The sequence below is a fragment of the Bos indicus genome, chromosome 11 (genome assembly GCF_029378745.1).
Source record: "Bos indicus isolate NIAB-ARS_2022 breed Sahiwal x Tharparkar chromosome 11, NIAB-ARS_B.indTharparkar_mat_pri_1.0, whole genome shotgun sequence".
Lineage (NCBI taxonomy): Eukaryota > Metazoa > Chordata > Mammalia > Artiodactyla > Bovidae > Bos > Bos indicus.
Genome location: NC_091770.1, coordinates 101,962,173 through 101,985,850, shown reverse-complemented (window position 1 = coordinate 101,985,850; position 23,678 = coordinate 101,962,173). Strand labels below are relative to the sequence as shown.

Here is a 23,678-nt window from a genome sequence, read left to right as displayed (position 1 = left end):
ACAGCACCCAGACGGATGGAACCTGCCTGAACCAAGAGCCACAAGAGCCACAAGTCAAGACTTTCTAGATTTCTTCTTTTTGGTCTCTGAGAAGTCAAGAAGTGGCCAGGTAGAGGAAAGAGAAAGAAGTGGCTGGGTTTGCCTCACCCCCTGGCATGCCTGGACAAATGTATTGCGCTATGGATGAAGCCCTTGGTGGGAATGGGAGTGGCAAGGCTGAGCCGGTAAGGTTTCATTCATTTACTCCTTTACTTATTCAACAACTATCTCTAATGTCCTCTGTGTGCAAGATGGCCCTGAAGAAGCAGTCATCAGAACTGGCTGTCCGTCAAAATCCTTGGGAAGAGGAGGGGGATAAGAATATTTCTGGGCCCTAAGACCGGAAATTCTGCTCCAGATTGAAAGTGAACCAACCTACCAACCAACCAATTAAAACCTGCTGCGGTGACTCAGATGCCTGGCCAGGTTGGGATGCCTGGTACAGCTGATCCAAAGAAGGGCCCGTGAACAGTGATGTCAGCCCAGCTGTCATCATCACCCCTGCTTTATGGGCGAGGGGACTGAGGCCCCCGGAGGTCAGGCACTGACTCCAAGTCATATCTGCAGTAACCTGGGCACTTTTACCCGTTATGGAAGCATTTTAAAATATTTATTTATTTGTGAGGCTGCAAGGGGTCTTAGTCACAGCATGTGGGACCTTCGATCTTCCTTGCAGCAGGTGGGATCTTTCGTTGTGGCATGCGGGATCTAGTTCCCTGACCAGGGATCAAACCCAGGCTCCCTGCATTGGGAGCCCTGAGTTTTAGCCACTGGACGACCAGGGAAGTCCCCCTTGTGGGAGCACTGACCACTGTGTTGTGACCTCCAGAGTATGGCACAGATGACAAACCCGGAGAGGAACTGGCTGGGAGGGTCAGGAAGGCTTCTGGAGGAGGTGAGCTTTCAGAAGGACAGGTCCAGAAGGATGGGCGGACTGGACATGGACGGGAGGAGGGAGACCCGCCCGGGCGGTGAGGAGGACGCCCTGTGTAGCAGGATCAGTGAAAATGCAGGAGCCGTGGGGAGAGAGGGGTTAATGAGCTGGGTTGGACCAGGAGCCTGGTGGGGAGCTGGAGATAAGGCCAAAGGGGAGGCCTGGAGCCAGCATGCATTCTTGACATTTAGCAGCTGCAGGGAAAGCCCTGATCCTGGCTGGGCAGCCTCCTTCCAGAAAGAAAGGGGAAGAACCTGGGGACACAGGACAAGGCAGGAGCCAGCACCCTTCAAGTCCCAGGAAGCCGGAGCAAGGACGGGGTGCCCAAGGCTTGGATGTAAGGAAAAATCCTGAGAGCAACCTCTCTCCCGCTCTGGCCTTTAAATTAAAAAAATAAAAAGTGAAAAAAGATGCTTAAGATTGAAAGACAAGATGCTTATAGCTGGAAGGGAACCAGTGTGGTCCTGGGCAAGACTGAAATTTGGTTCTCAAACTTGGCTGTATCCTGGGACCACCTGGGAAGCTTGAATAAATCCTTAGCCCAAGCCCATCCCAGAGACTCTGGGGTAGGTGGTGGGGCTGCAGTCCAGCAGGTTGCGGGGATGTTAAGAGCCCCCAGGCGAGTCCACTGACTGGCTCAGCTGCGGACCACTCCAGTGGTGGGGGGCCCGGACGGAGCCAAAAGTCTGTACAGCTCCCTGGGCCCTGCCTCCTCCACTCCTCTGGAGGCCCAGCTGCCCGTCTGGGATTGGGGCCTTTAGGAAGGCTGTCCCGAGGGTTAGGGGACATGGAGCTAAAGGAAGAGAGCCCCACACCTGAACCTCCATTCCTGCTGTGGGAACACCCTGACAGCGGTCCTCAGGCTGACTCACCTGGGGGCACCCCAGACAAGCCACATCAGGCCCTCGGGGGAGGGTCCCTCCCAGGGAGTAACCATCAGGCTTCCCAGGAGACTCCCATGTGCAGCCAAGGTCGAGGCCAGAGGACCCTGCAATGGGACATTTCTCCATCATGGGGCGGCCCCTGGCTCCGCGCCCCGCTTTCCTTCCCTTCCTCGCCCCCCATCCCCAGTCCCTTGGGGACCTCAGGTGGGAAGGGGAGGGCTGCCTGGGGCAGGCGGACGCCTCGATTCCCCTTCTCCCCACACTGCAGTCCCCTCCACCCTCTATTTTTAGGTCCATTATTGTCCATTCTTGGGTGTATTTTTTTTTTTTTTTCTACTCCTTCCCCAGAAAAAAACAGATCAGATTCCTCCAGGCAAAGCCATCTCGTCTCCCCCGGAGCTGGTACGTGGGGCACGCACGCGGCCAATAGACATGAAATAAGTGAATTATCAAGTAAGTAGATTAGCAGACTCTGTGGTGTCTCAGAGGACAGAAGGGGTGGGCAAAATGCTCCGGTCCCTCCTCCCCAGCCCTCCTTCCTCAGGCAGCCAGGGCGTGCTGGGGGAGGAGAGGCAGACAGGGACAGTGCACGCCCACGTGTACGTGAGCGCACACACATAACAACCGCCTCAGTCTAACCGTGAGAGAGACTCAGAGTGCCTCAGGGCAGCTGAGCAGCCTGGTTAGGAGCCAGGCACTGGGTCCAGGCAGCTGGGGGTGGAGGCACCAGGCTCCTCTTCTTAGAAGCTGTGTGACTTTGGGCAAGTGACTTAACCTCTCTGAGCCTCGGGTTCCTCATATTCAAGATGGATATAAATACAGGATCTGTTCTTAAGTGTCCCTGGAGGGTTCAATGAGCTACATTAGGTCAAGGGCTCGAGAGGCAATAGACACTCACTAAATGTAAGCTGTTGCTGGTCTGAGGAGCTTCCCAGATGGCTCAGTGGTAAAGAGTCTGCCTGCCAGTGCAGGAGATGCAGGAGACATGAGTTCGATCCCTGAGTCGGAAAGATCCCCTGGAGAAGGGAATGGCAACCCACTCCAGTATTCTTGCCTGGGAAATCCCATGGACGGAGGAGCCTGATGGGCTGCAGCCCATGGGTCGCAAAGAGCCGGACACAACTGAGTGAGCACGCATGCTGCTGGTCTGCAGAGGTGGATCAAGAAGATGCTCAGACAACAGACCCAGTCAGTTAAGAAGACAAACGGCAGTTTTCCTGAGTTTAAGGGCTCCCAGAGGTGCCACAGGGGCCCAAGGGTGGACTCAGAGTGGTCTGGGAAGCCTGTGAGACTTGCAACTGTGTGTGTGCATTGTTCTAGGAAGAGCTCCCTGGGTTCTCAAAGGGGCTGTGACCCCTCCAGAGTAGGAGGCCCTGCCCTGGGGTTTGGGGCTGAGGTGTGGTGGGGTCCAGCCTTTGTCCATCCGCTCTGGGTCCCCAAATGCCTGGGATGTTACTGCTCTCTCCACGCCTCCCCGTCTTCCTCTCTCTAAGTATCAAAGTCCCGAAAGCCAGAAGCAGAATCTGGGGATGCAGTGTGACCTGGAGGGTGGATACGCAGACCCCCTCTGGGGAAGGCGGGAATTTACATCCCAAAGTGGGGCGAGACCCGAGGGCACCCAGCCCCTGGCAGTCAATCCAGTATGGAGCCCAGACCCAGCATGATGCCGGCCTCAGAGCTGTTGGCCAGGGGTTCTCGATCGTGCCTGGGGCGGGGACGGGGGTGTGCCTGTGGCCTGCTGGCTTCTCCTTCTGCTGTCACCTGCCTTTGCTAGCTCTAGATGCTCCAGCCGGAGGGGACAAGTCGAGGACCTGCAGTCCCTTGAACAGGCATTGTGAGCTTTCTGTGGGCTCAGGTAGAGGGGGCGCTGCCGCAGCTGATGAAGGGTCCCAAGGTTACCCAAGGCTCCATCTCTCATTCACCTCCTTTCCACCTTTTGCCTGACAACAGATTTCCACTATAACTGACGGGCAATGCCCGGGTTGTGTTTCATTTCATTTCCCTGGTTGACACTTGGAGTCGGACGAACAACTCAGGCAGCAGAAGGAGCTGGAATGAGAGACTGAGGGGGTCCAAACAGTCCCAAAACCCCCAGGACAAACTGCTGTGAGAGAAGGGTGTCTGGTCTTTGGAGATGGGCCCAGGGCCCTTTAATAGGAGAGGGAAGCTCTGAAAGCCCCAGGCGTAGATCTGAGGGGCCCATAAACTTGGATTTAATTCCTTCCTACCTATGAGACCTTGAGAGGTGAGGTGACCGCGGGTCCCCATGGACAGCCGGTCAGACTTTCGACAAGGCAGCATGGGACAGTGGCCAAGGCCCCAGAGACAGGTCCTGGCCTTGTCACTGCTGTGCAAACTTGGGTAAGTCTCTGCAGCTCTCTGAGCCTCCCTCTCCTCGCCTCTCTGAGCCTCCCTCTCCTCGCCCCTCTGAGCCTCCCCCTCCTCGCCTCCCTGAGCCTCCCCCTCCTCGCCTCCCTGAGCCTCCCCCTCCTCGCCTCCCTGAGCCTCCCCCTCCTCGCCTCCCTGAGCCTCCCCCTCCTCGCCTCCCTGAGCCTCCCCCTCCTCGCCTCCCTGAGCCTCCCCCTCCTCGCCTCCCTGAGCCTCCCCCTCCTCGCCTCCCTGAGCCTCCCCCTCCCTCGCCTCCCTGAGCCTCCCCCTCCTCGCCTCCCTGAGCCTCCCCCTCCTCGCCTCCCTGAGCCTCCCCCTCCTCGCCTCCCTGAGCCTCCCCCTCCTCGCCTCCCTGAGCCTCCCCCTCCTCGCCTCCCTGAGCCTCCCCCTCCTCGCCTCCCTGAGCCTCCCCCTCCTCGCCTCCCTGAGCCTCCCCCTCCTCGCCTCCCTGAGCCTCCCTCTCCTCGCCTCCCTGAGCCTCCCCCTCCTCGCCTCCCTGAGCCTCCCCCTCCTCGCCTCCCTGAGCCTCCCCCTCCTCGCCTCCCTGAGCCTCCCTCTCCTCGCCTCCCTGAGCCTCCCTCTCCTCGCCTCCCTGAGCCTCCCTCTCCTCGCCTCTCTGAGCCTCCCTCTCCTCATCTGCAATACACCCGTCCCCGTGTTGTGGACAAACACAAATGCTACGCACAGTGCTCTGCAGGGTGCCTGGAGCACAGGGAGGTCTCGGGAGAGAGCAGACTAATCCTGCAATATGGGGCGGGGAGAAAAAACACTAGCAGGTGGTGAGACACGAGACACACGAGCGTGTCCCCAGCTCTCAGCTCCTGAAGCTCCCAGCTGAGGACTGGGCCGCACACACCCTGCTCCTGACAGTGGAAAGTGACCACCGAGGCTGACTTGGCCACGATCCCTAACGTTCTGCCCACCAGCCTGCCTCCTGCCCTGGCCTGGCCCATCTGCCACAAACATCCCCTTCTGGTCCACTTCAATGGCGCTGCCACAGCAAGAACCACGACTTGTGGGCGGGCCGGGGCAGAGGCCTTTAGAAGCCCCAAGGCCTACAAGAGCCGACTCTGAGCAAGACTGGGTCATGGGAGGCTGCACCCAGGCAGAGAGCGCACCTTCACAGGCCAGAGAGCAAACTGTGACCTTAAGGCCACACCTGCCCTGAAGGTGCCGCTCAGGCACTTCTTGGGAGGCCAGCCACCAAATGCTGCCACGGCAAAGACCCAGCACGGCCAAGAAAAAAGAAAACTCGACAACAAACAAGAAACCCCAAAGGGCACAATCCAGAGAGTGAAAGATGATCTGTAGAGTGGGGGAAATATTAGCAAATCAGAGCACGCCTGATAAGGATTTAGTATCTGGAATATATTAAAAAACACATACAACTCAACAACCAAAGACAGCCCAATAAAAAACTGGGCAAAAAGACTTGAATATACATTTGTCCAAAGAAGATGTACAGATGGCCCATGAGAACATAATACCAGCATCATTAGTTAGCTGCTGCTGCTGCTGCTAAGATGCTTCAGTTGTGTCTGACTCTTAGCGACCTCATGGACTGCAGTCTTCCAGGCTCTTCCGTCCGTGGGATTCTCCAGGCAAGAGTACTGGAGTGGAGAAATGCAAATCAAAACCCTAATGCAATAGCAGTTCACACCTACTGGGTTAGCCGTTATAATAAAAAAGAAAACTGGAAAGTAACAAGTGTTGGCAGGGACACAGAGAAATTGGACCCCTTGTAACAGTGCTGGTAAGAATGTAAAATGGTGCAACTGTTCTGAAAACCAGTTTGGCAGTTGCTCAGAAACTTAAATCTAAAATTACCACGTGTGCCTGTGTCGGTCCCTCAGGCGTGTCTGACTCTCTGTGGCCCCGTGGACTGTAGCCCGCCAGACTCCTCTGTTTATGGAATTCTCCAGGCAAGAATACTAGAGTGGGTTGCTATTCCCCTGTCCAGGGGATCTTCCCAACCCAGGGATCAAACTCAGGTCTCCCGCATTGCAGGCAGAGTCTTTACCATCTGAGCCACCAGGGAAGCCCAATATGACCCAGCAATTCCCCTCCTAGGTATAGCCCCAAGAGAAATGAAACCATATGTCCGCACAAAAACTTGTACATAAATGTTCATAACAATATTACTCATAATAGCCAAAAAGTGGAAACAATCCACATGCCCATCAACTAATGAAGGCATGAACAAAATGTGGTCGAGCACGCCATGGAACGTTACTCAGCCAGAAAGCAGGACAAGGTACTGGGACGTGCTATAATACAGATGAGGCTCCAGAATAAGGTGCTGAGTGAAGGAAGCCAGATTAAAAGTCACACCTCGTCTGATTCCATTTAAATGACATGTCTGCAATGGGCAAATGCATGATATAGAAAGCAGACTACTGATTGCCAAGGGCTGGGGACAGAGGAATGGGGAGCGGCTGCTGATAGAGATGGGATTTCCTTTCAGAAAATGATGAGAATGTCTTGGAAATAGAGATGTTGGTTGTGCAACATTGTGAACACGCTAAATGCCACTGAACTGTGTATTTAAAAACGGCTAAAAAGGCAGATTCTATGTTATATATATTTTACCCTGACTTTAAAAAAATTGATGGTTAATTTCAAGTTATGTGACTATCATTGCAATTTTTTTTAGTTAAAAAATATTTTTAAAGTGCCTTCATCACAAGAAAATAAAATTGTAACTGTGAGTATGTGGTGACAGACATAAACTAAACTTAGAGTGGTAATTCTTTCGTAATAGTTTTTTGTTTTTTTGGCCACATGTGGGATCTTAGTTCCCCAACCAGGGATCAAACCCACGCCCCCTGCATGGGAAGGGCAGAGTCTTAACCCCTGGACCACTAGGGAAGTCCCTCTTTTGCAATACGTACCTATATCAAGTCATTCTGTTGTATACCTAAAACTAATACAACGTTCTATGTCAATTACACTTCAATTAATTTCTTTTTAAAGAATTTAGAAGCCGACACGAAAGGGAAATGATGTGACGTACAATTATATCTTTAGCACTCAGCTTTGTTTTTCCTTGTTTTGATTTTCCTTTAATAGAATACTGTAATAAAGGGATTTGAATTTGGAAATAAAAGATCCCAGTGCTGCACTGAGCACAGGAAACGCATTCAGAGCCCCTCTATCTGCACTGGAGCCCCCCATTTTGTCAGGTTTTGACCAAGTCTGAACTCCGGCATAGATTTTCCCCAAACTCTGAGAAGGCATCTACGACCACGCAGCGATGCTGGATGAAGTGGTTAACCTAGCCAAACCTCGTTGCACAGCTGGGGAAACCTGGCTAAGGGGCTGTCCTTGCCGCGAGGAGACTGGCGGGGTCCAGCGCGGCCCAGCCCCCATCCTTCACTCTCTCTGCTCTGACACACCACTCCCTGGCCCCTGTCGCCCTGCCAGCAGTTGGTGTGTGCTTGGGGAATCAGAAACACATTTTCATATATTTAAGCAAATCTGCTGTGATGATTAAAAAAAAAAATCAGAACCTGCAGACCAAAGCTGAACAGAACTATGCATCGTCTGCCGTTGCACACTTTCTCCAACACTCTGGTTCCCTCCAGGAAGGAGCCAGGCCTCCTCGTGGGCCCAGTGGGCCCTGGCCAGGCCTGAGGCAGGAGAGCCTGGGGTCTGGGCCGTGGGTCAGGAACACAGCCCGGACCCCCTTTCTGGGGTAGTGATGGCTGGCTGGTAAGGGGGAGGGGCTGCAGCTTGGCACCTGCTTCTTTGAGCCTGCCAAGCTCCATTCCAGCCCCAGGACTTGCGTGCCCTGTCGGCCTCCTCTGGTCTCTGCCTGCCCAGTGCTCCTTTCCTCCTCCCCTCCTCCCCCCACACCCTTGGCCAGGCGGAGAAGGCTGAATCCCAGCTCCACCAACAGTGGGACTTGGGAGCCTTGGTCTATTTCTCCATCCAGGGCACAGTGGCAGCCTCGCCCACAGCTGGGGAAACCTGGCTAAGGGGCTGTCCTTGCGGGGGTCCGGCGCCGCCCAGCCCCCACCCTTCACTCTCTCTGCTCTGACACTCGCTCCCCGGCCCCCGCCGCCCTGCCGGCCGTTGGCGTGTGCTCCACAGCACACTTACACACTGGGCTCCAGGCTCCTCTTCTGTCAATGTCTACTTTTACTCCTTGTGTCTCTCAAGCTAAATTCTAGACCAGGGGTGAAAAAAAATCCCTTTTTGGGAACATTCACTTTTTGCCAGGCTCCCAGAGAGGGGCTTTCCATCCTTGTCTCGTCTCACCCAGACAACCAGCCTTTGAGATTGAGTTTTGCGTCACCCCACTTTTCAGATGAGAAAACCGAGGCTCAGAGCATGAAGGACTTATCCAAAGTCCCACAGCCCAGAAAGGGATGAGTACGAGCCCCCACTCGCCCCGTCCCGAACCTCAACTTCTCATCCACAGCTGGGGTCGCCTGCCTGTCCATCCATCCACCCCCTGCTTCGTCGTCACACGTGGAACTTGAGGCAGTTTGTGTTAAACATGCGTTGAAGCATAAAAGTCAGGGCCAGGGGATGTAGAGAGGCAGAAGAGCCTGGGGAAGGTGGGGTGCATGGACTGGAAAGTTCTGGAAGCTCTAAGTCTGACACTCTGGAACGATGTCTCCTCCAAGCCCTTTCCCTTCCCCTAGGCAGTCCAGAGGCTCCGCCCTCCACCCTCCTGGGGTGTCTGGACCCAAACTCCTTCCCTTGAAAAAGTAGGAGGCCAGGATCTCACCCACGGGGCCCTCGCAGGCAGGGCTGCCCCCTCCTCTCACTCGTCCGCCCCCAGCAAGGAGGCCTCACCAAGCAACAAGATGTCACGCATGGAACTATTCTTGTCCCAGGCTGGGACCTGCCTCGGGCGTTTCAAGAGACTGAGCGGCTTTAACTAAGAGCTGGGTGAAGCTCAGTTTCCAAAATTGCTTCCTGCTTAAGGACAGAGCTGTGCAGACCTCCTGCTATCAGCTGACTGAAAACCTCACAGAACAGGGGCGCAAATGGGGCAGAAGTAGAGGCTTTGGGTGCCTCCTCTGTCCTCATCGAAACCCTAATTCTTCCCATAAGACTCAGCCCTAATCTCTCCTCCTCCGAGAAGCCTTCCTGGACCACACTGTCCTTCCACTCACCCATCCATTGGTTCAGTAAATGCCTGTTGAGCACTGATTGAACCAAAAGGGAGGGATGCGGAGATGAACAAGGCAGCCGTGCCTCCAGGAGCTCCCAGCCCAGGAGGGAGGCAAACATCAGGCCTAGAGTACTGAGCGTGCGTTGAGCATCAATACGTGCATTCTATCAATAGTCCTATTTAAGGAAATGAGACTCAGAGAGGTTAAGCCTCGTGCCAAAGGTCACACAGCAGGGGACTCCAACCTCTCTGTCTCTGCCTCTAGAGCCTGAGCTCTTAACTAGGAGGCCACATCTGTGAGCTTAGGTGACAAGGATGCAGCCAGATGAGGTGTTTTAACCCTCCTGGGCTAGGGAGTCAGGAAAAGCCTCCTGGAGAAGGTGGGTTCCAGCCTGAACCTGGAAAAAGGAGCCTGGGTTATCTAGGTAAGCACAAAAGGGTTAGACATGAAGGAAGCAAAGAAGACATTCCAGGTGGAGGAGGTGGGAAAACTTTGTGGGAAGCTGGAGCTGGGAGGGATGGACGGGGCAGGGGGTTGGGGGAGGCGGGATGCGCCTTCATCCTTTGCAAGCTCCTTACACTAGGTGTCCATCTCACCCTCTCAGTGTTAGTCGGGTACCACCCTGAACACCTGCCCTGTTTCTTTCATTGTCTACTTAGATTTGCAAGAGTTCATCACATTCTGGCAGGAGGCGGGGCATCTGTGACCTTGATTGCATGTGGTGTTCAGTGTCACAGTGGGGAGGGGCTTGAGGTCTCCAGGACCCACCTGCCACCTGAGTTATCACCCCAGCAGACTCCCTGGGGGAGGGATGGGGGGCCACTGGCTCTTCATCTGGGTAAACTGAGGCACAGAGAAGGCAAAGCAGCTTCTGAGAAACACGTGTGCTTTGGGTTTTCCTGTATGTCAAGACCCTGGCGTCTCTGTGTGCTGAAGTCTCCTTAGATGAAATGTTTAACATTCACCTATTTCACCATGGAAAAGTCCAGATGCTCAAGACTGGATCAGCAGCACTATCAAAGGCTCACACTAGAAGAGAACTGGCACTTTCTAAGCACTTGCTGATATACTGAGAGAACCACTTCCTTCTCCCAGCAAGCTGGAGAGATGGGCAAGGCAGCCATCACCACGTCCTGTTACCGGTGGGGAAACGGAGTCTCAGAGACTTGCCCCAGATCACTCAGCCCATAAGCAGCAAAGCCGGGATGCAAGCTCAGGTCTTTGGATTCCAAGCTTGAAGCTTTTGTCTGGATATCATAACACCTTTCTGGAACCTCCCACCAGGTCTCCAATATTCAGGAATCTGAGCTCCCAGCTTCACCCCTCACTCCAGGATCCCCACTCCTCCTGCTGTCTGCCTTTCTCCTTCAGTAGTGACACCCCCACTCTGCAAAGGTCCCATGGGAAGCACAGGCCTCTTGCCTGCTCATCATCAATAAAAAGTATCACCCACCGCTGACGGATTATGTAGAGCAGTGTTCCTCAGAGCGTACCCTGTGTGCATCTGAATTACCTGAATTTCCTGTTAAAATGCAGCTTCTGGCTCCGAGGGTCTGGGGGGGGGTGTTATCCAGGACCCAGTATTTCTAACAAGGTGCACCTCGGGAGGCGAGTGGGCAGCCAGCTGCAGGGCCATTTTCAGCATCACCTGCCTGGTCTGTGCCCCCAGCCCTCTTTCCTCACCATCTCTCTCCTGAGGCTCAAGGCACAAGGACAAGGTCTCCCCCTTCCTTTCGTGGCTGTGCAGGTTGGTGGGCAACCTCTCTTTCAGAGCGCCGTGGGACTGCTCCCCATCCTCAAGGGGTCTTGCAAGAGGCCGAGAAGCCTTTGCCTCCTTCTCTCTGGCCCTGCAGACTCAGCAGGCTGGCCCCCTCTGGCCAGGCACTGGGAGTCAGAGGTGGGAGGCCGCCCGCCGTCTCCCGCAGCCCTCATTGAAATTTCGCCCTTGCCCGAGAATCTTTGGTTGAGAGCTCAGCCCTATTAATTCTCATTGTGCATTTAGAGCCAATAGGTTTTTATTTATTCATTTATCTTGGTCTTCCTCCTCCCTCCCCTTCCTCACCGGTCTGGAATTTACAATTCAGGTCTCAGGTGGCCTTGCGGAAGGACAACGAGTCCAAGGCTGGGAGAGTCTGCACACTGAAGCCTGCGAGGGGTAGTCGCCTCCCCCCCGCCCCATCCCCACCGCCACCCACCCCCCCCCCCCGCCCCCCGACCCTGGGCCCCTGGCGCACCCTCAGGACACTTCAGGGCTCACGCTCTGACCTGGATGGATGTTGCGACAGGCCCAGCACTCACTGCAGGAGGGATGCCAGGAAACAGGGACCCACTGGGCAATCCTGAGGCTAAAGTGGGGCTAAGGGCCGCCTGGGTACCACTAGGGCGCCCCCTGGTGGCTGGTTAACACCACGGGCCAAGGCTAGAGGAATTAATGGCTACCTGAGCACATATCCAACCGCCTGCGCCCCTGAGCCCAGGATACAGGGCGGACGTCCTCAAGGCTGGGGTAGGGCAAAGAAGCAAAGGCCCAGGCACCGCAGAGGGCATAAAAGCCGCAATAACAAGCAAACGACGGCTACCACACCGTGAGCACCTACTGTGTGGCGGGACTCGCATGGCTGGGCTGTGTCCTTTCCCAGCGCACTGTGACACGCCTTCAGCAGCAGCATCTCTACTTCACCGAAGCTCAGAGAGGGAAGGCTGGGCCACCTGGAGCATAAGCATAGGCCCTGCCTGGCTGCGCACAAGTTCCCGGCCTGCCCTCTAGACTGAGTGACCTTGGCGGGATTTAGCCACTTTCTAATCCCTAAAATGGGATTAGAACGGTCACTACCTTGGAGCATCCTAGAGATGATTTAATGAGACACACACAGAACCTCTTGCCTGGAGAATCCCAGGGACAGGGGAGCCTGGTGGGCTGCCGTCTCTGGGGTCGCACAGAGTCGGACACGACTGAAGCGACTTAGCAGCAGCAGCAGCAGCAGCAGCAGCAGCAGCAGCAGCACAGAACCTGCTCAGGGAAGCTGTGGTAAACAGCAGGGTGGGGGTTTGAATTCATCTGGATGTGACCTCCTCCTCCCTGCAGAAGCAGCCTGGGCGGTGTCCCCACACCCGTTGGCTGCATGTTCGTGATCAAAGGCAGAGGTGGATGGCAGCCCATCATGAAACATTTAAGTCCATCAGGTTGGTGTCGGGACACCGAGGACCCACCAAGCAGAGGAAGGTGGAGATGCTGTTTCTCCAACACCGCCCTCCTCACCATCTTCCCAGGAGAGGACAGGAAGGTGACAGAAGCCCCTTCCACAGCCCAGGGCTCCAGGACCCAGGTCGGGCGGCATCAGGACTGTGGTGGGGTGACCAGCCCACCTTGGCAGCTGCGCTGGGCTCTCTGTGTGAGAATGGGGGCAGGCTTGGCCAGGAGAGGGCCTCGGACTTGCACCTGATGGTCATCCCCACTCCTCAGGCCTTGACCAGAAGCTGGTCCAGTGATTTAAGATTTCACCACCTACCCCATGCCCCCGCCCCCGGCACATTAAAATCGCAATGAATATTTAAAAGAAGAAATACAGTCAAGACTCTAACACAAGAGGCAGCAGTTGACTCTGCTCTGGGAGTCGAGTGGAGAAGTCCTCACATGAGCTGGGGCGGGCACTCAGCCTGAGATGTGGCTCAGAGCTGGGCTCCCCCAGTGCTGACCTTGGCCCTGACCTTCAGGGGCCAGCCCCCTTGCCCATCCCTGAGCCAGCGAAGCCCTGGGGTTCTCAGTGAAGTGGGCCCATCCGGACCCTGGCTCCTGGCCCTGTGCTGCCTTCTCCTTTACTGTCCCCCTCTCTCCCCAGCTGGGGCCGGCCAGCCTGCCCACCGCCCACAGTGACAGCCTCCTGACCTCTGATCATCCCAGTGGGAACCCACCTTCCCAGGCTGACTGCTCTGGGATAGGATCCATGCACCCCAGGGGACTGAGCCATCCTTAGGAGCCCCGTGGGGACACCCACTCAGTCCATCCATAAACCCAGAGCGCTGGAGGCTTCCCCAGGGCACATGGAGGCAGCAACCACCCAAGGATGACACCGAGACCTTCCTGTGGCTTCTGCAGCCTGGCTTCCCTGTCCAGCTTCCTGCCTGGCCCAGGGCCTGCAGGGCTCTGCCTAGTGGAAGGCATCTTTTGGGAGGCAGATCAGCTCAGTGACTCTGGAGCCAGACGCTTGCATCAGAGCTTTACCACTTCCTGGGCTGTGACTTTGGGCCTCAGTTTCTCCATCTGTACAATGGGAATGACGATAACTACCATCTAGTAGCACTTGCTCTGTGCCAGACCTTAGTCTGAGCATTTTATTTTATTTATTTGTTTTAAAATATATATTTATTTATTTGGCTGCATCAGGACTTGGTTGTGACATGTGGGGTCTTTCCTTGCGGCACACAGGCCCTCTAGTTGTGGCGCCCGGTCTCCAGAGTGCTCAGGCTTCCGGAGTCGTAGCACTCAGGCTCAGTCATTCCATGGCATGTGGGATCTTAGATCCCTGACCAGGGATCGAACCCGTGTCCCCTGTATAGCAAGGTGGAGTCTTAACCACTGGACCACCAGGGAGCATTTTAGGGTGAACTGAACTTGTTAGGGTGACCTGAGTGTGTGCTGAGTGTGCACACTTTAGAGGACAGCAGCTCAGAGACGCCACCAGTCCAGAGCTCACTCCCTGAAACTCTGTGTGACGCAGAATCAACCCAGCTGAACTGAGTGAGGACTCCAAGGAATGACTCATACTGAGCTTTCAAGCCCCATGCTCGGGAACTGGCATAAATGACCCCCACTCTTATTATTGTTGCTGTTAATGGAGTACTGATGTACCCCATGGCTCTGACTCCGTCTTTAACTAGAGACTCAAGTGACACCACCTGAACGCCTCCCTTCCCCTGACTTAACCAGTCACTGTGGTCACCACACAACATGATGGAATCGGAAAGGGTGCCATCCACACCAGCCACCCTGATCTGACCCCTTCCTTCCTCCCTTACGAATCCCCTCTGCACGTCCACCAAACCTTCCCCCACAAAGGGCGCTTGGCCTCTCTTCGCCTGGCAAATGGTTTGCTGGATTGGATTGGGTGGACCAGGAGGTGGCCCCCTGAAGGGATGAACGGGGGGAGGGCAGAGTGCAAGCTTGCAAATAGCACCTTGCTTGCTCACCCAGATGCTGACTTCCTACAAGGGAGGCGGGGCTTATCTGCAAGGCTGGGCAACTGTGGCTACGGTGGTGGTTTGGTGGTTTTCCCAGAGGAGAGGATCCAGTGATCACCAGGCCAAGAATTTCCCCACCCCAAAGAACGGCGTCACGTGACCCCAGCATCCTCGGGGCACACTTTGCTCTGGCGCGTCTCCAAGGTGAGACAGAGACATTCCTGATCCTACAGGCTGGGAAAGCCAGCCTGGCATCCGGGTCCTCCCGCTGTGCGCGCCCATCCCAAGGGTCTGGCCCAGACCCCCACCCCCACCCACTTGGCCTGAGCAAAGGCCACAGCAGGGGGCCGACTTACGTGGGAGCAGAATCTTTCCGGGGGGTCTCCGCACGTGATGCCGGAGGGCTCCACCTTCACCTTGACATAGTCCTTCAGGCGCATCACCTTGGGCTGGCAGGCATAGAACTCCCAGGTGGGGCCTTCGTCCGTGGTCACCCAGGATTTGCAGATGTCGTAGTCCCCGGAGGCCAGGGCCAGGCAGTGCAGGAGGAGGGCCAGCAAGCGCAGCATGGCGGCACGGTCCCCAGGGGCGCGGCCCGCAGGGGGCCTGGTGAGGCAGCGGCTGGCTCAGGCGGGGCACACAGCCTCAGCATGGAAAAGCCACATCTACCGGGCGACGGAGGCCAGATGTCCCAGGGACTCTGCCAGGTTGCAAACAGCGAGGAAACTTGGTTTTTCCAAGAGGCCGATATGGAAAACCCAGAGCCGGCGTTTCTCAGAGTGCTGATGGGCAGATCAAGAAGTTGCCCACAACTTGGTGTCCTCCTCACCTTGGCATCACCCCTACCCCAGAGGTGAATCTGATCAAATCAGGCAAACGCTCCAATTGTGACCGTGGATGGAAATGGGAGACGGAGAGAGTCCGCAGGGATCTGGCATGAGGCCGGATCGGATTGCTTGTAATTTTTGTCCTTCCGATCAATCCAGCTCTTTAAAGGGCCCTTTCATGTGTGATGTGTGCTCAACACAACTGCACAACCACCCTCTGGCCTGCGTTGTAAAGATAAAACAAAATCAGGTGGAGTACCTGTGAGCTGCACACACGTCCCCGCTATGGGACTGGACGTGGCATTTTGGACCTTGGCATTTTCACCAAAGTGAAAGAGATTTCTTTTCATATGGGCTGAAAGTGACAGCAATCACGCAGCTGGAGCACAAAAAGCGACCGAGGTGTTACCTGGGGGGCAGCGGATCTGGGCCTGCTTTGGTTGGGACAGGCGCTAACAGGGCCAGCTGACCTCGGCTGGTAGCCGTCGGCAACTTATCAGGATGTTTCTGAGACTTCAGCTCCCAATCCATCCAGGTACCCGGGGTCTGGCTTGTCTTTCATTGTAGGGAGGGAGAAGAGAGAGCTCATTAGCAACAACACCTGCAACAAATTAAATAGAGAAAGAGGGGGATAAAGATGTAGAAGAACAAAAGCTCTCTGGCAAAACGTGCAAAACACGAAGCTGCATTAGCAAGGTCTCCGGAGAAAACTGGGTTATTGTCATTAATATCGGAGAAGCACATTTGGAGATGGGGTACATTATTCAAGAAGGCAATGTGCTTTCTCCTTATTTCTGGGGGTCCTGGGGTCAGCAGAAGTGTCCCTGTTTGGGGTCAGTGACTTTCTAAAACAGCCCCAGGAGCCGAGACTGAATGGTGGCTTTAAAATACTGCAACTGACAAGTCAAAATGTCAAAACCGTTGAAGGCCGAGATGAAGCTGTAATTATAGGTGTCGATGAGGCTGTGTGGACAGGCTCAGATAAAGAATGGTCCACGCGTGGCCAAAAGTTACAAACCAGGTGCTAATAACTGTCTCCAAAATTCTGAAATGGTGAATTTAATTTTCAACTGTAAGGAACTAGGGATGTTGAAGACTTTGACGGAAGTGATGATGGTGTGTTCTATTAGATTTTTCCGATCAAGGCCAAAATTTCACAGTCATCCTTAGAGGGTATGTTTATAAACAGGTCACCATTATGATTATTGCTTTACTATTTTAAGCTACTTGTAATTATTTAAAAGCCCTAAATAGATATAACTAAGATGAATATTACATTGTGGAAAAAAACATGACTCCAGTAATGTGATGTGTTCCCAGACATTTGATATATCACCAGGAGAATCTGGTCCCCCAGTGAGGGATCCTGGCCAGAAATACTTAGCCAATAAATAGGGCAAAGGTTACTGCAATGAGTCACAGCAGAGCCATGTGTGTTATTAATTCTGGTAATTATGTCTCTGATTGTTGCATCTACATTCCCAAACTATTGCACCATCCATGCTACCTTCACCGCTCAACGGACTCTTCAGCCATTGTATCTAGAAGGTCCTGAAGAGTTAACTACGTTTCCATGTTCCTCCATTCTCCATCCAGACACAAACACACTCCTGCCCAAACGACAAACCAGAGGGCTGGGGACACTGTCCAAATGGGGGCTGGCCGCTCAGCTCCTCCCCAGGCGGAGTCCCCAGCCTAGGTCCCAATGCTCCAGGCTGGGGGCATCATAAATCTGCGTTAAGGCAGCCCCTGCCCCTCTCTCTGGCTGAAGGGCTCTTGATGGAGATGAATGAGGAGCCAGGGAGACACATTTTCACATCTCACCTCTGGCAGTTTCGAGAGAAACGGTGTTACAGAGTCCTCCTGGCCTTGAATGTGCTCCTTGCTAGAAAACTCTCAGAAAGAATCCGCCTGGAGACTATTTTTACAACCTGAGAAAATGTAGTAAAAATAAAATAGCGCCGGCCGGCAAAGGTTTGGATGCCTCTATCTGAGCTTCATGCTGCCCAGAAAACAGCACGTCCCTAATTAATTCTTCCAGCCGCGGGCTCCCAACTGTTCACTCCCAGGTGGGGCGCTCCTTATACGGGACACCAGGGCGCCAGGCTTCACTGCTTCCAGGGAGGACCCACCCAGCCTGGGGCTTCCTTCATCTGCAGTGATGCTCCCAGCCTGAACGCTGCTGGATGAGGGGAGGCAGCGAGGCCCGGAGGCCAGGAGGCCCGCCAGATCCTCGAGGCAGCACGCCTTGCAAATATATTAATTGCTTTGCAGTTCTGTTGGCTTAAATGCCATGCATTCCCTGGAAAACGGGGTGAGGGTCGGGGGCCAACGACAAAATCTGCCCGGGAGGGGGGCAATAAACGTGTTTACAACTAGTCAGTCAATTGGGCGTTGCTGGCACCAGAAGGGAATTGTGAGCTCAGCACGAGAATATTATTACAGTCGGTTTTTGCCAAAGAGGAAAAAACGGGAGGGGGAGAGACGCGAGAGTCTTCGGCACAGCGAGGCGGAAAGCAGAGAGAGAAGCCGGTATGGGAAATTTCAGGAGTAAGAGGTTGGGTCCCGGTAGATTGTTTTCTCCTTGGAAAATAAATCTTCACCTGATATTATTAAGAAACTGCAGCTCCCAGAAACAAATAGAATCAATGCGCTTTATTTTCTTTTAAGAGTCCTCAGGAACGGGAGCGGAGGGGGAGGGGCTGATAGCCAGGGTATTAAAACCCGAAAATTAGATTTTACCAGGATTTCTGAACTCAGATTTCTCTGTCTTATTGAATTAGCGCCTCTCGAGCTGGCTGGGCTCGAAGCAAGCTCCTCCCGAGTTGCCGGCCGGGCCCTCGCCTCCTGGGAAACTTGCCTGATGGGCGGGGAACCCCTAGAGGTGGTCCCTGGAGAGGGGGCGCTGGGGCTTTCTCCTGGGACCCAGCCCACACCCCAGTTTCTTTCTTCCTTCCCAGCGGGACAGCGGAAGAGGGGGTGAAATCTACCTTCAGATGCGGTCTGGGTCACCTTCCAGTCCCACCCCACCCTCCCAACTCTAACCATCGCAGCCCCCCCCCCCCCACACCCGCCAGCCCCGCAACCCCGGCCGGTCCCATGGGTGCACCCGCTCACCGCCGCCGCGCGAGCGTGCATCCCACTGCTGGCGGCCGGGTGCCCCAGCCCCGGATCGGCAGCCTCCTCGGGCTCCAGGTGCCCACCTCCCCCGGCCGCATGCCCTCTCAGCTCCCAGGCAACCCCGAAAAGTTGAGCACGGAGGATGGGGCGCGAGGAGGCATCCACTGGGAGTTTGGGGCTGCGGCACGGGGCTGCTTGTGGGGTGGGGGTCAGCTCCCCGCCGCGGACCCCAGGGGTTTAGAGTCCGCGCTTCGGGTGGGCTGCAGGCGTCGTGCCTCGCACGACAACATGCCCGGGAAGCCCTTCGTCGCTTTTTGTCTTTCCAAAGTTGAGTGTAAGCCCCGGAGCAGTTAATAATCACACCTTTAATAAAGGCCGGGCGGGCACCGAGGGGGGCCCCCCTCATTTGGCACCTTCTCCCTTAATTAGGGGACGCCGAGCAAAGCGCCCGGTAATTACTCTCATCCTTTTGCCCAGCGCCGCAGCCGGCAGGGACCCCGCCGCCGCCCGCAGCCCCCAGGCAGCTAACTTACTCGGGAGCCGGAGCCGGCGGTCCCCGCGAGCCCGCGGTCCTCTTCCCGCCTTCCCGCGGCCCCTGCTCCCACCGTCCGCGCGCCACCCAGCTCCAGGTTCCACTCCACACTGTCCCCGAGCCGGTCCGGGCGCATAATCCTCCCCATCAGCCCACCCCTCCCAGGCGCCGAAAGAAGTTTCTAGCGGCGGCCGGAACGCAAGAGTTTTTCTGTGCAACTCACACATTTTCCCAGTTTTCCGAGAGGGGAAGGGGATGGCAGAAATTGGGGTGGCTCTAGAGGGTGGCGACTCAATCAGGGTAGGGGAACGGCGCGAAGGAAGGGTTAATTTCCTTTCCACAAACACATCCAGGCATTCTCTTAACATCCACCCTCCCGCCCCACTCACTCGCACAAACGATGGGAAAAGACCCTGGTGGGGAAAAATCCAGCCCCGAAAGACAAGCTACTCCTTTAAGATGTTGCTACAAATGCACACTCACACACCCCTCTCCAAGCGACTCCGGTCCTCCTCTTGTAGCAGTCGCCACCAATAACTTTTGCATCCGAGCCTCGGCTGGGCTACTGTTAAGTGGCTCCCGGGCCCCGGGAAAGCCTGCGCGGTCACCGAAGCCCTTTAAAAATGAAAGCAGGCTGGCCAAGCTGCAGCATATCCACCCCCCAACCCCGATCGCCTCCCGGGCTCTCCCCGCCCGCCTTACCCCGGCTCGGAGCGGCTTCCCGGAGCGGAGACCCCGGAGGCCGCCACCCTCCGGCGCTCTGCTCCCCCGTCCGGCTGGCGCTGGGTGGGGGCGAAGGCCGAGGGCTGCGAGCCGCTGCTCCTTCCCCCGCCGCCTCTGTGGCTGTCAGATCGGGGCTGGGGAGCCCTCCGGCCCCCGGGGGGGCCGCCCGCAGCCGTCCCGGAGACGCGGGCCGGGGGAGGGGGCCGCCCGCGCCGCCCGCATCGCCCGCCGGGGGCCGAGCCGGAGGTCGCCGCTAACAAGTGCAAACTTTTGGGGCCCCCTGGGCGGCTCGGAGAGGACCCGCGCTCGGGCACCGGGCAGCCCCCGGCCCGGGTGGGCTTCGCGGCGGCTCGTCGGGGCGCCGGGGCATTCCCCCCCCCCCCGGGGCGCGGCGGGGGCCAGATGGCCGGGGCGCTTCACTGCCCCCCTGCACTCCGCTCCAAGTTAATGCTGAGGCTAAATCCTCTTGCCATCACTCACGATCACCATCGGGGCTTTTATCTCCCGGTCTGATCCGGGCTGCGTAACTTCCTCTGTGTGGCTTTAACACACCATCCCACCACGGAGCAGCGGTCTTCTTAAAGGTGCAGGAAGGAAATACTGCGAGACTCGGGGGACGCGCCACGGCCCGGGGAGGGGCGCGGCGAGCAGGGGCGTCCCGGCGGGCCCGCGGCCAGGGTGGCCCCAGCGAGCGGCCGCTGAAGCGAGCCTGCTCTGGGGGGGCGGGGGTCGCAACCTATACATCGCCTCCCGGCCTGGGGGCCAGCGGGTTCCCGCACACAGAGCGCATCTCAGCCAGCTCGGGCCAGGCGCCGCGGGGCTGCGGCTTCCTTTCCCCAAACCTCGGGGGCCCGACCGGGTGCCAGCGCCCATGGGTGTGGGGGCTGCCCCATCGACCCTGGGGGAGGGGTCCAAGTGAGTCAGTCCGCCCCCCACCGCCCCCCCGCCCCCCTCAAACAAGCCCGGGGCTCAAGGCTGCTGCTCCGTCTCCCTCTGTGAAGTGCTGCCACCCAGAAGGCCCCAAGCAGTGGGTAAAGGGGTGGGTGGGTGGATTTGGGGAGACGGGGAGGGGGACCATCTGAGCGCACAAGCGGAGCCTGAATACCAGCTGACACATCGCCGCCTCCACCCTGACGGGCCCTGCTTTTGACGGAGCCAAGCCAGCTCTGGAGGGAGTGCGGAGTAGGGGGCAGGAGGGGCCTCACTCCCTGGCGAGCCTGGGAGGAGGGCGTGGGAGGACTCCCGCAGGGGCCTAGGGCAGAGGCCCTAGGGATTGGCCGCACTGGGCAGCCCCCTGGGGCTCTTCAGCGCCCCCAGCCCCCCACCCCGGAGGTTTCCTTCCGGGCTGCCTCCCAGGCCTGTGGGGAGAGCTGTCTCCATCTTGCAGGGGCACCCGTGGCTTTCAGATGCTCCCCGGCGCGCTCCTGGTGGGTTCTCACTGCAGCTCAGGCAGCCGGCTCTGCCATTGGGAAGCATCAGGAACAAAGAGCCCGAGGATGGAGAGAGAGAGCGAAGGAGGGACTGGGCCAAGGTCACGGAGGGTGTCAGGAATAAGAGCAAGGTGTGCCCCCGGGGGCCCCACCCGCTGCCAGCCTTAACCCTTCCCTCCTCTGGGCTCCCCCCAAGCTGGCCGAGGGGGCTGTGCTGCTGAGTAATGTTTAGCCTGTTGTTGCAGAGTGGACTTGGAATTCAAGACTGTCCTCTGCTTTAATAGTCATAATCATAATTTAACATTTATTGAGCACCTGCTTTATGCCAGGATCCATGCAAACCGCTTGGTGTGTCTTATCCACTGGTTCTTCCCCACAGGCCTGGCACTTAACTCCTGTTAGTCAAGTCCCAAGTTATATTAATAGATGAAGCTTAGAGATGTGAAGTAACTTGCCCAAGGTCACACAGCTGAGGGAGACGCTGGCCTGGGAGGCAGGGCTCTTGGGCTCCCCCGTGGGGTTCTGCTGCTACTCCCTGACTTGCTGGTTAACTTGGGGCGTGAGGCACAGATTGCCTCCGGGCCTCAGTTTCCCCATCTGTGAGATGTGAATGGTGAGTCTTTTCCTTTTCCAAGGAGCAGACAAGGCCATCAAGGGCCTTCTCCTGAAAGTGCTCTCAAAGACCTTCCACTGGAGAAGCTCCCCCGCTCTCTCCCCCAAAGCTGTCCAGGAGAGCAGATGCTTGCCAGCCCCTTCTTACCTGCTCCCTGGGCCTTAAAGCGTCCAGCAGGAGGAAGCTCCGTGGAGGAGGACACATCTCAGCAATTTGATTTTTAAGCCTTTGGCCTGCAGGCAGCAGCAAAGGGCACACTGTGGGCCTCCCACCCAGGCAGGGTGAGTGACGACCCAGGCCGGCCCTCGGCCTGCTGTCGCCCCCAGGCAGGGTCATCAATTCCTGGGAAACGCCCTGCTCCTCCATCACCCGAGTCTGGATGCTGTCAGGACAGCCAACGAGACTGGAGGAGGTTGCTTCTTATTCATGATTCACCTAAACGCGGCGGGGGCCTGGGGTGTGCTCCTGTTATCTCCTGGATGGCTTAAGTGACCCACGTGCAAACCATATGCCACTGAGACGGTGTTTAAAATGTCTCTGCAGCCTCCTCTCCCCAGCACCCCCTGCCTCTCCAGTGGGTTGATGCCGACAGACTTTTTGGGGGACCCATTCCCAAACCTGTCTTCTAGTCTCCCCTTTTTCCAGATCCTGGAAATTATGGAATCATGGAAAGAGTCAGAATGAAGGGCTTTTCTTGGCTCCGCCCCTACTCGCCATATGGCCTGGGGCCATCACTGCCAGCCTCAGTTTCTCCCTCTGCGTAACGAGGGGATTTGCCCCAGGAGGTGGTCCCCGGGCGATGATGCCACGCTGACAGCAGGCCATAGCAACCTCCGGGAGACAGCATCCCTTTCTAGTGACTCATAAAGTGCTTTTTTCCCAAGATGGGAAACAAATAGGATTCTAGCCATGTAGGGACCAGGTGGTCAAGGGATGTTCATTTTTAAATTTCATTAAGGTATCTTGTGACAAACGACCTTTCACCAGCAATGAAAAGAAGCTGAGCACCAGGGGCAGGAGAGGGTTAATGAATCTCTCGCGCACCGCCCCCCCCACCCATGATTGCTGGCTCCCCTCTCGCAGCAGCCTCTTTGTTGGTGGAGTTTTGGCTCTATTGCACAGTTTAAATTCAAATTGTGAATGTTGAATCTACTATTAAAAAACATCTGCAGAATAATGCATTTGATTTTATTCCACCTATGTTGTTTAAACAAAGGAGATATGTATACAGATACAGACAGACAGACAGATGAATAGATAGATATGTACATATACATGTATTTAAAATAAAGACACCAAAGTAGGAACAGGAGAGATGGAGAATGACATGCTTTATTACATATATATTCTTTCTGTGTTGTTTGACTCCTTCACAATGAGAAAATAGGCTTGGATGGGGTAAGACAAGTAACAGGAAATTATAAAGTCACACTCAGAAATGATCTCCCAGCTTTGCAATGCGCGGTAACAGATGAGGTCCAGCCCCTCCGGGGATTTCCAAGAGAAGGCAAACCCTGATGCACACAGACTAAAGGACAGACAGATAAAACGAGCTCACACCACTGATTAAAGTCGTGTAAGCTCAAAAGCCACCCCCAGCACGTTCTCACCCTTCACCTGATTCACTCCCTTCTCGGTTATGCCAGGCCAAGATTTCGATTTGTCCCCTTGACCTTGAGCAGTTGCAATGCGCTGGAAATAGGTGGTAAGAGCCTGGGAACTAGCCCAGGACCATCTAGGGGTTTGGAGGCATTCCTGGGACCCTGACTTCCACGGCCAAGGCGGGGCCAGGGGCAGGAGAGACCAAGACCCAAGGCCAGGGCATTCCCCAGGGGAGCACCTCCAGGCAGCGGCAGAGGCTGTTAAGAAGCACCCCGACTCCTC

The 23,678-nt window shown here is 56.1% G+C and overlaps 1 protein-coding gene across 6 annotated transcripts in view; it reads right to left on the bottom strand.

Annotated features, from left to right (window-relative positions):
* Positions 1–20,637, bottom strand: part of NTNG2 (netrin G2) — a 72,343-nt gene extending 51,706 nt beyond the window's left edge. The window contains exons 1-3 of one of the 6 annotated variants that reach the window (XM_070799488.1): positions 19,731–20,629; positions 19,516–19,643; positions 14,906–15,977 (exon numbers count right to left, since the gene is read on the bottom strand). In XM_070799488.1, coding sequence (XP_070655589.1) covers positions 14,906–15,118 — 213 coding nt within the window. In that variant the 5' untranslated portion in view covers positions 15,119–15,977; positions 19,516–19,643; positions 19,731–20,629. Of the gene's footprint in view, positions 1–14,905; positions 15,978–17,200; positions 17,570–19,515; positions 19,644–19,730 lie in introns of those variants that run through there. The other 5 variants (XM_070799491.1, XM_070799493.1, XM_070799487.1 and 2 more) reach the window with 5 other exon arrangements.
* Positions 20,638–23,678: the final 3,041 nt, after the last annotated feature.